Source organism: Alligator sinensis, unplaced genomic scaffold (genome assembly GCF_000455745.1).
Source record: "Alligator sinensis unplaced genomic scaffold, ASM45574v1 scaffold321_1, whole genome shotgun sequence".
In the NCBI taxonomy this organism is placed as follows: Eukaryota; Metazoa; Chordata; order Crocodylia; family Alligatoridae; genus Alligator; species Alligator sinensis.
In genome coordinates this window covers 3,143,693-3,155,277 of record NW_005841969.1, presented here as the reverse complement: position 1 = coordinate 3,155,277, position 11,585 = coordinate 3,143,693, and the positions used below count along the sequence as shown (strand labels likewise).

The window sequence follows — 11,585 nt, the reverse complement described above, 5'->3', positions numbered from 1 at the left end:
CAGTGTGGGGTAGGGGCCACTTTCCCCCCAGTGCTGAGCAGCAGCTTCTGTCTTGTACTGCTGCTGCTGAGCCTGGGCAGATGAGCCCGGAGCAGGCATGGAGCTGGGGCTGTGCAGCACAGGTCCCTCCAGGATCGCAGGGCTGAGGCTGGCGGTGGTGGCAGCTGGAAGGAGCCTCCTGCTACCTGGGCTGCCTAGAAAGACAGTCCAGCTGAGGAGCTGTGCGCCCAGGGGAAGACAGAACTTGCCACAGCTGGATTATGCCTGGGCCAGGGGCCTGAGGGACCCCCTGCGGACTGGACAAACACCTGCCATATTTTGTCCACCCCTGTATTAGGAAGAATTTTCTCACTAGGCGGGTAGTAAAGCACTGGAACAGGTTACCCAGAGAAGTTGCAGACTCTCCATCCTTGAAGGTTGTTAAGACCCAGCTAGGCAAAGCCTTGGCTGAGATTATATAGTTGGGGATGGCCCTGCTTTGAGCAGAGGGTTGGACTAGATGACCTCCTGAAGTCCCTTCCAACCCTAATTTTCTATGAATCTATGAACACCAGTCATAGTTGCTAGATGTAACGGTGCTTAGATAATGGGGACTTTTGTCCATAAGTATTACATCAAGGTTGTCATTTATTTCATACAGGCTACTTAAGTAGTAACAAGCTTTGCTTGCTAATTTCTTATTCCTGGATTTCAAAAATGCAACTGCTTTGGAATAAACTCCATACAGGCAACCCCTGTTTAATGCTGTTTCACTTAGAGCTGTTTCGTTATAACGCTCATTTTAAATTGATACCTGATTCCACCTACTGCTCAGCCAGTTTCAATATAACGCTCGCGGTCACCATCTTGGGTCATTAAAAACACTTGCAGTCGCCACTGTGGGTCATCTGAACACTCGTTTCACTTAATGGTTGTTTTTTTAGGAACTAATTAAGAGCGCTAAGTAGAGGTTGCCTGTAATCTATTACTCACATACCCTAAAACACATCTTGTAATATCTACCTTAGAACCTTGCACACTGGACCACATGCTGGAAGAGTGACTGAGGTAACAACACAGAGTACCTTTTCAAAGGCAACACACTTATTGAACTAAATTAGAATCATGCAATTAAACATTTATACTTCAATTCCCCTTTATCCCATGATTATCATTCACCCTGTACCTTGTAAGCACCTTATCAGCAATCTTTAAATATTTTTATTTGGGAGGCAGGTTTAGATTGATGCTATGACACTGACAAACATCCTGTGGTACTTGCAAGCACCCAAGTATAAAAGGATAGAAGCATTACTGCCATCTTTACCAAAATCCAAGACTACTTCAAATTTAAAAAGACAACCCTCCAATAATTAGATTATATATACAGTAAAAGCTGCGCTATCCAGCATCTTACAAGCCAGCATGCTCTATTAACTGGCATGCTGGCTTGTAAGATAAAGTGAAACCAGAAGCACCCACTGCAGCACTTTCGGTTTTTCCGAGCCCCCACGGCCCGGAGGCATAGCAGCCTGCACTGCCAAGCCCCCATGGCCCGGGGGCATAGCAGGCTGTGCAGAGCTGCGTGGGGCTCGCCTCCCTGTCCCGCGAGGCCCGCAGGATTGGCAGCGATGCAGCAGGAGGGACAGCGATGCCGTGGGAGGAACGGAGGGGCACCCCAGATGCAGCAGGAGAAGCAGCGGCTGGGGACGCTCAGTTAACCAGCATATTTTGCTATCCAGCATCCCCCATTCCCAGTGGATGCCGGATAACAGAGCTTTTATTGTATAGGGAAAATGTATATTTGTTATAGATTTCCAGGTATCGAATCTAATTATCAGAAGGTAATTACAGCAGGGAAAGCAGCAGCAGCAAGGGGGCAGGTCAAGTGACTGTTAGGGTGCCAGGCATCCTCCATGTCCTCTGCCCCTCCTTCCCCACACTTCTTTCCCTTGAAGCCTGCCCACCCACCTCCTGGCACCTGCCCTCTGCTGCTCCACACAGCCTCTGCCCTTCTCCCCACACACTCATACTGTCAAGTGCCACCCCTGCTCCAGTCCCTCCTTAGCCATGGAGCACACAAAGACATGGCCACTGCCTGGCCAACCAGCAGCCTCCTGGGGCTGGAGCTGCAGCACTGATGATTGGCCAAGCAGTGGACAGTGTTTCCATGTGCTCTGAGCTCGAGGAGGGAATCCAACCAAAGCTGGAGCTGCACCTGATAATAATGGAGAAGTAGAGAGACAAGAGGATCAGGGGGAGGGCAGGTAGTTGCTGTGGGTATGACTCCAACCCCGACCCACACTCAGAGTCAGATACTCAAATCTAAGACAAAGGGCTCCCCACCATGTTGAATGGGGTGGGGGAAGAAAAAGGACAAAAAACCATTTTGGATTTACATTAATACTACCCTTAAAATAGCATTTAGAACATCAGAGCTATGTTCATTTAATCACAAACCTTAATTCACATCTCAGGAAGGCTAATTCCCCCATGTTATAAGATCTAAAGAGAAATTAAAAAAAAAAAAAAAAAAAAGAAACAACAATAGAGAAATGTCAAGTGTTTCCAGAATAAAAGAAACTTTTTTGTTCTTTTTTTAAATGTACAGCATGACTCTTGGCTTATGAATGTAGGTGAAGACATAATTTGTAGAATAATAGGCACTAATATTACATGCTGCTTCAGTTCTGTCATATTTCCAATCCATCAAGTTGATTAATGCGATAATAACTCCACACAAAACTTATCATTTGTGCACTAATGAAGTCAAATCCAGTTTACCCTTCAGCAACAAGATTCTTCTGGTCTGTAAATGTTAATTCCTCAGCTAACCAAGACCATTCCAACACTGGCAAGAGCAAAAGGAAAGAAATCAACATGACATATACCCACTTTTAAAGTCTTCAAATCAAAGTGACCCATACAGTATGCCAATAACATCATACCTTAATAAAACAGACAGCTTCCTTCATCACTAGCTTACATTATAAAGTAACTGAGTTGGCCTTATAAAGAACAAGTTATTACTGAACTTCAGAAATACTGATACAAGAGCGAAGGGAAACTGACAATTCAGAGGGAGTATTGCAGTGATCAGAGAAGCTAAACAGCAGGCCATTTGAGAGCTGCTTTGGCTCTCAAATTAATAAATACTGATTACTGAAAATTGTAATAAGATTAGTATGCGTGTTAAAAACAAAACAGAACAGAGTATCAGTGTCTTATTCATCAATACTGAGTTTCAACTCAACCTTTGCAAAGTCCACATGTACCAAGTTAAAAAAATTTAGAACAGTGGGCGCATCTACAGGAGATGCTAACTGTGGAGTAGCCTAATAATACTGCATAGTAGTGCATCACAGCAAACAGTGCTAATACACTACTGTGCAGCATTATTAGGCTACTGCACAGTAGTGTTACAAAAAAGCTGTTTGCTGGCACTACTGCACAGTAACTCTCGTTACTGTGGGTTTATTTAGTACTTGATTAAAACCAGAGCCTTCAAACCACTAGGTTATTATACGAGATGGATATTGTCATTTCTTCCTTCTCTAGTTAAGTTTTAAAGGTATGATCCAGGTGTCCATACCAAGAAGAATGATGTAGGTGCCTAAATTATGAGGGGGTTTCAAGCAGTGAATCCAAATTTCACATAAATACTCAACCCCATCACCAGTGTGGAATTTCAGGCATGTCCTGCTCTTCAGCATTTCCTACTGGCTGACTTGAGGATTGTGATCCTCCACATCTTAGTCTAAAATAGGTGCCAAGCACAGTGGAAAAAACTGTCTTGTAGTCATCCTGACAGCTATGCTCACAGCTCCCCAAAACACTACACCAACAGCTGTTATTCTCCAGACGGGGGGGGGGGGGGAGGGGGGAAGGAGAGGAAAATACATAGATTCTCTTTTTTAAACACGACAGATCAAATAGGAGGCAAACTACCAATTTTATTTTTTTTAATGAAAAGAGTGAAGATTTACAATTCAGTGGTGTTAGCATGCATCAATATAAGAAAATACTGGTAATTAATACTTTAAAACCTGCAGTACATAAAGTGCATGAATAAACCTTGACTAATGCAGTGACACTGCAGTCAGTTTGGAACCAAAGTAGTTAAAAGAAATCACATCCATTAGCAGTGATCAATAAAAAAAGTGCAACTAAGTTATGAATTAGCTGCCTGAACAGCAGCCAGTTCAACCTACCTACGTGGAAGCACAGATCAATTTCAGTAAGGTACTCCGATCAATTTTCAATTGGTCTAATACTGTAGACTAACAGTGGTCAAGAACCAAGTTCTAGTGTCAGTAATTCCTTGGGATCTGCCAAAAATACACATCAGGTTTTTTTGGGTTTTTTTAAATAAGAGAGAGAGATTGATGGATATTTGCAGGACCATGATTCAAGTTCAAGTATGTGCATTAAATCAGATGGAAAATTTGCATTATTCAATTAAATCCATCCCTGGAATACTTCCTGCAAGAAAAAAAAATTACAAGTCACATAGCTTGTGAACATCCCTGGTATACAGGCCAGGGGGAAGGGAGAGAGACAAGGGCCTGCCATGCACCACTCATTTGGCCCATTCATCTGGCCCTGTGGCCATTGATCTGGGTAAAATGAGTTTTATACCCCTGGTCTAACCATTTGTGACTTTTGGTTCCCATCTCTGAATCAACTGCCTATAGCATGTATACACACACACACGCTTACACATTTACACACTTTGATCTTACAAGGTGCTGAAGACTCCTAAGGGGAGATGATCACTTTTACTAAAAACAAAGAAGCATGAGGATGATTAGGATTACAGAGAAGTAGTCAACAAGAGACAGAAAAGTTAAGAAATCTCAGAGAGCTTTTAGATTAAATCCTAAAAGGGTATTCAGTAGTCCCTGTTCCTAGAGAAAGTATGTAAGTTTCTGGTTCTAGGTTGGGGGTTTTTTGTAACTACTCTAAAAGATACCTTTTAATTATGTAGCCTTCAATTGCGCTTAAAACTTACATCCCACAACTCACTTGGACTCTGATTCAGCCACTAATAAAAATGAGGCATTTTAACCATGAGAATTGTTCTGCTTGAATTAATAGGTAGCCAAGTCACCTACATTTGTTGTACTTTATAGAGACTTGACAGCCTATGGCCTGTATCTGGCATAGAGGTGTGAGAGCATAGAGCTGTACCACGCTGCCCATCTCCTCCTCCGCGCTCCTCTCCACTGCAGAACCTGCTGTTCTATCACATCTGCATTTATTCTCACTGCAGAGCAGTTGGAAAAAAATTAGCAGCAAGGGTAAGTGCAAGCTACTCTTGAGGCCAGAGACTTGTGGATGGTTCACAAAGGGCAGCCTGAACCAGCAAAAAGTTGCCAGCCCCTACTTCAAACAAGTCTCCATTTTCCCAATAACTTATTTTTTCCACTTCCTGCACACTCTCCAACTGTCAATTATCTCGCCACTAATAGGCTGCCCAGACACAAATGCATCAGGGCTTGTGACAACTCTCTTTGAACCCCAAAAGTCATGCCAGGCACAAGCCTGTTGGGCAACCTAGCAATGCTAATTTGTCAAACTTTATCAATACCCATCATTCCTGCACCTATGTCATTATTTCTACCTCCTAGATTTCACCCTTCAAATTCATTATGTGTGTGTTATTTTTTTGCTCAGCTGAGACTTGCATTTTTTCAATTTTCTTCTACATTCTTAGTTTCTTTTTCTGTCAATGCTTCTAACTTTTTGATTCACTTTGTATCATTAGCCTCACTTTTATATGTGGTTTCTTTCAGTGTGTAGGATAATTAAATGTACACATTAACATGCTGCTCACATTTGCTTCATAATAATTAATGAAACCATTAAATAAGAATGAATTTAAAAAAAAAAAAAAAATCCTCTGAGGAACCCTAATGGATACCTCCCTTCTTCTGACTCCCTCTACCCGAAAATGTGCCCTACACTTCAACCCAGCCTACTGTAGTTTCTCATTCATTACCCATTTTGGGCATTTCCTGATGAGCAGGAACACTTGTTTGCCCAAGGACAGCCATGACATGCGCACTCTGGTGCACGGCAAGTTACTCTGGGTGGGGCAGGGGAGGCTGGGGCCGGGGAGGCTGGGGCCAGTAACTGTGTCTGGGGTCCTGGGGGCCTCTGGGAGCTGCAGCCATGGCAGGAAGCCTGGCCAGCAGAGCGCAGCTCTAGCCAGCCAGACTCCTGTTTTGGATGACACACACTGCCACCATGTTCTATGCCCCGTTTTTCTTTGGCAGGGTTGTTTTTTTCCTTGGGACTTCCTGGGGTCAGCCCCCCACCCCCATGCTGCAAATCACAGGGAATGCCTGCATGTGCAGCATGTGGACTGCAGAAGGGTCTGCACAGCCACATAGCACACATACGCGCTTGTCTGGATGCACCCTCAGAGAGCAAATCTAGGAGTGTGCCAACAAAGTCATGGAATGCAACACCTGTTCTGTGCCCACATCACTACAGCTTGGAATGGCAACCACAAAGTTCTCTCACTTGGGTTTTGCAAAGAGAAGCAGCAGCTGGAAGGGTCAAAAAATCATCAGGCCTCATCAGGTATGAGGAAGGGCACTTATGTGCAGCAAGAGTATCTTGGAGCCAGAGAAAATAAGCAGGCTGGGGAGGGAATCCACAATGCCTCCCTAAAGGCAATACTTGTGCTCTATTTTCTCTGCAAAGTGAATGTTTTGTTCAGATCCAAAACATTTTAAAAGTGAAAAACCCTATTTGTACAAGTTCTCATAAGACTAAATAAAGCAGTATTAAGTGTTACTAATACAGGCACTCCTCACTTAACGACCGAGTTCCGTTCCTGCGACTAGGTCATTAAGCGAATTGGTTGATAAGCAAGGAGCCACCCCTTGATACTGCATGCCTTGGCTTGAGACGTCGCACTGCCGTTTCAAAGACCAAAGTGCTCGTACTTACGACCAGTTCTCGTACTTACGACCAGTTCTCGCTGGTTGTAAATCCGCATGGTCGTTAAACAGGTAGGTCGTTAAGTGAGGAGTACCTGTATTTAAAAATATGCTATATCTACTATGTTCCTTTTCAGCTGCTGATTTTGTAATATCCTTAAAAAGCAATCAAGATTTCTGGCAAGAGACAAGATAAACTGTTACTTTAACAGAAAACATGAAACAGTAAATACCAATTAGAGAGAGACTGCTTGGGCTTAATGAATCCCAGAATAACTGGGAAGGAATCTTCCTTATATGAGCTGTAATTGTATTGTTTCTCAGACCAGGAAATACTAACTCAGATAAAATACATATCAGACGATAATACTAGAGTAAGTAAATTATTTTTCCTCCAATCTACAAGAGGTTAGGCAGGCAATCCCCATAGCAATTGGTTGGATTGAGGGCACAAAACATCTAAAAACCAAAAGGATTTCAGGTGACACTAGTATCCTAGAAATAAAACAATTTATTTATGGCTTATTCTTACATAACTTCCTATAAAAGGACATAAAACCAGAATGAGATGATTTCAAAATATGACTTGATGTGAAAGCATTCAAAACAAAAATAGCTTCAATTGAAGATACTACTGCTGATAGTTCAAACCTATTTTTAAACAAGTGCAATTACTCTTTTGCAACATGGAAGCTCAGATGTAAGTATTTTAGTATACAGAATGCCTACATAGTTGGTGTATTATTTAGACTTTGGATTTTTATCTGGAAGAAAATTTATATGGTAAGCCTTATTCTATATTACATATTTGCTATGAGCAAAATCCTGGTTTTTATATGTAAACATACGTACTTAAAAATGTATTTCTAAGGAGACATTACACTGAGGGCAGACTTACTGAGAATGTAAAATACACACCTATAGTAGTAGCATGTTTCTCAAACTATTGTCAATTTACCATAGTATTAAAATTAGACTAAGAATCTGGGTATTGTTCATTTATGAGAAAAACACCGATTTGCGAGAAACAGCAGGACACTTTGTGACTTTATTTTCTCTACTTTTTGATTGCTGATATAGAACAAGTGCTTGGAAAATTGTCCACCCCCTTCAATCCTTTATCCATCAATTAAGTATTTTTGCATAATCTCTCTTAGGTGATTTTAACAAATATCAGGAGAAAGGATTTCAAGAGATAAATGTGAGGTTTTTTCCCCTGGGTTAGAGCAGCAATATCTTGTTTTTTCAAAACAAGAATGAGTAAATAGTTTTAGCATTACATAGCCAATGTTACCATAAAGAGCTTCCTAGTCTACATAAGTGATTTGATCATCATTTTATATTTAATCATTAGTGCATTAGAACAGCAGACTATGCTCAGCATGTTCAAAAGGATGCTACTTGCACAGAATGAATGCTGATGCCCTAAGAAATTATCATTCACCAGACTGCTAAAATTTTGCAGATGTGCAAGCAGGTGGACAAGTGATTAAGCATGACACGCCATACGCAGTCTTGAAGAGACTGCATAAAGTGTGGTAAAAGTGAGGCTAGGCATTACCTGAAAAGTCAATATCTTCAAAGAAGTTATGACTCATCTTCCCAGTACTCCAAAAACCCCTCTCAACTTCTAATACATTTCTGGAAAACACACTGTTGAAATTATTACATTTAACTGTACATGTACCAAGAACCACAGTTTATGGCTGCTACATTGCTGGAATAGTTAGAGTTAACTAGAACTGTCATGACAAAGTGATTGTTCCCATGAACAGTACCCTCTATTACAAGCCAATCAAATTTCATTTTTATTAGATGTTTAAAAAAATCCTCAGTCAAATTACCTGGGTATGCATACATAATAAGAGATGAGTGTTCACAACTAGAAACATAGGAAATAAGAGCATTTTAAAACAATAAGCATTTAAATAGCATCACTTTTCTTTCCAATACAGCATGTTATTCACCCTCAAAAATATCATTACACTAGGTATGCATGTTTTTCATATTTAAGGCAGAGAAGTACTCTGAACCTCAATTTTTCAGAGGGTTCAGTATACAAAATAAGAGACAGCACATTTGAAGATTTTTATTTTGTTTCTTAAATCCACTCATATAATGCTGGAGAGTCATTATATTATTTTGTAGCTTTAGTTACTGTACAATGTCTCTGATAATGTAAAAACATGGCATGAATACTGATCAAAATCCTGAATGAATTTGTTACTAGACAAATCTTTCAACGTGAACAAAATAGTGTTTTTATTTTTATTTACTTCCAATCTGTGACTTTATAGCTTGTCATCCAGAGTGACTAAAGTGTTTATTACTTTGTAGGCAGATAAATGCTTTTGCACCGATCAGCTTCTGGAAAAGGACAGATAAAGTCATAACTTTGTGTTAAAGAATAAGGTTCAGTAGATTGATCTACCACTAGTATTTGTACAATACTTGGGGTCACAGTGAGTGTTCATGTATCAAATGTACATAAAGGAGATGAATACACTAAGCACCAGGGCATTTATATTCTGAAAAGACAGTGCAGTGCAAAGGGTGATAACAAAGAGTACTAGCAATGCTCTTCAATTAAGATCAGAATGAGCTTCTCTCTCTGATGATGGAATGATTTGTTGTAGTAGCTGACTTATTCTGAAAGGCTAAATTTTAATGAGGGTTTACAGCTAGGCAAGGTGGCTCAAACAGAGAGAGAATCCAAAATTTTCAAATGCAGGCTGTTATCATGTGGGCTGGAGCTCACGTAGCAAATATTATACCTATTGTGCACTAGGATACAGATCCCTGTAGGGCATACAGGTGAGCTGCTTAAGCTTAGAGAGAGAGGAAAGAGTTAAGGCTGTTTGCAAAACTGATTTTCAGACATTTTAATTTTTCTTCCCCTGTACTTAACCCTGATTTATACGTTGTTATAGCTTGCAATGAAGGCTCTTCCTCCCCCAACTATAACATTCTAACATTTTCAACGTAAGTAACTGGAATGTCTATAGGGTATTTTTATGGGATTTTGTGCTTGTGAGCATTCTAAAGTGACAACTTGCTGAGACCAACTATTTTGTTATAATAGATATAAAGGCTATACAGTAAAATATATAACACCATTCAATATTTCATTCCCTAGAAGAAAAATGCAGTATTCAATAAATACATCAGAAAAAACAGTGATTTGCTAGGGCACCACTTTTTATCTGCACTAATAAAGGCCTTAACTTCCTTCATCCAGTTTGCCCAAAATAACTTAACATCACTTGCACTGATGTTATTGCACGGCTGTATGCTATTGGTGGTTCTGCACTCAGGGTACGGTGAAATTTTCAAATACGACTAAGTGACTCAGCCTCTTCACTCCTATTGGTTAATCTTTTTCACAATGAGAATCAGGGAGGCAGGCATTTCTAGTCTTTAGTATGCAGCAGTTAAAAATCCAAATCAGCAGCTCTTGCATAAGAACTTATGGGTGAAGGAAGGTCTCACCCAGGAGAAAAACATTCTGCTCCTCCTGCTTTGGAGTTCAAAGAGATCACAACATGCTATGCTTCTGCAGAATTTATGGCATTTGTAGTAGGGGAAAAATGAAATCACTAGATTTATTAACTTAAAAAGGGAAAACTAGGCCACTGCACTGGTTTTCTGTGAAGAAAATAAAGATGCTCCTAAACTCCTTGAGCTAAACCATGAATGAAGTATTTTCCCCTAAAAACAGAAAAAGAACATCTTTTCTCCTAAAATTTATGACGACTTGTACTCCTTGTATTTTATGACAAGGATTATGTCATCTTATGCAGCAGAGCTGCACTGACTCACATGTCAATGCTAAGTGCCTGCTAAGACTCAGCTTCAAAAACTGAGTGGGAAAGTTTGAAACAATTTTTCAGAGGGAGCAAGAGAAGTAGTTGTAATTTTGTAAATCCTAAACCCCACAGAAGTGGAGTATCACTCTGGCATTTGTTAGAAGCAACAGATGTCTTCTACGGTGCCACTGGCTCCCATTTCTCCTACCCAAAGAGTACTTTAGCCTCTTCTGCTAATCTAACACTTCCCCTTCTTACGGGCCAGGTGAAGCTGGACAAACTCAGGTGAGTGAACATCCCACTGGCTAACTACAACTTACCTAGGATTATGCTGGAGTCTTCATCACGTGACATCTTTAGATGAAGATAAAAGCAGGCCCTACATCACCCAAAGTTTAAGGGCTTGATAAAGGGAACAAGTGGTGAAATGCAGCTGTGTGTGTGATACAGTTGGTCAGGCTGGGTGACTGCCCTACTCTTTCCTGTCCTTCCAAACCTGTAGCACCTGGCTGTTTGGGAAACCTACCTGGGGTGACACCTTGGCTACAAAAAAAAAAAAAAAAAAAAAAAAGTTGTTTCACGCTTTACAGAGCCACAAAGCCACGCTGATAGCTAACTCCAGCGCAGCTTGCCTGCCTCCAGGGCCCGCTGGCCTGAACCAGGACTTCCAGGCAACACTTCCAGCAAGAACATCGCCGCCCCTCGCGGACGGGGCTGATCACGGCGGCGAACTAGGCACCCCCTAGACAAGCCGGGGACCGGGGGGCTTCAGCTTGGCCCCAACAGTGCCCGGAGCACAGGGGCATGGAGCGCAGGCTGCGGGGGAGAAGGCGGCGCTGCGGGGCAGGGC

General features: G+C 41.3%; 1 protein-coding gene across 5 annotated transcripts in view; it reads right to left on the bottom strand.

Annotated features, from left to right (window-relative positions):
• Positions 1-11,246, bottom strand: part of MTX2 (metaxin 2) — a 54,966-nt gene extending 43,720 nt beyond the window's left edge. Inside the window, exons 1-3 of one of the 5 annotated variants that reach the window (XM_025200527.1) lie at positions 11,056-11,237; positions 8,774-8,811; positions 2,440-2,484 (exon numbers count right to left, since the gene is read on the bottom strand). Coding sequence is in view for 4 of the 5 variants with exons in the window: in XM_025200523.1 (XP_025056308.1) it covers positions 8,774-8,811; positions 9,206-9,234 (67 nt within the window). In the remaining variant the exon portion in view is untranslated. Of the gene's footprint in view, positions 1-2,439; positions 2,485-8,490; positions 8,545-8,773; positions 8,812-9,205; positions 9,250-11,055 lie in introns of those variants that run through there. The other 4 variants (XM_025200526.1, XM_025200523.1, XM_025200525.1 and 1 more) reach the window with 4 other exon arrangements.
• Between the last annotated feature and the right edge of the window lie 339 nt (positions 11,247-11,585).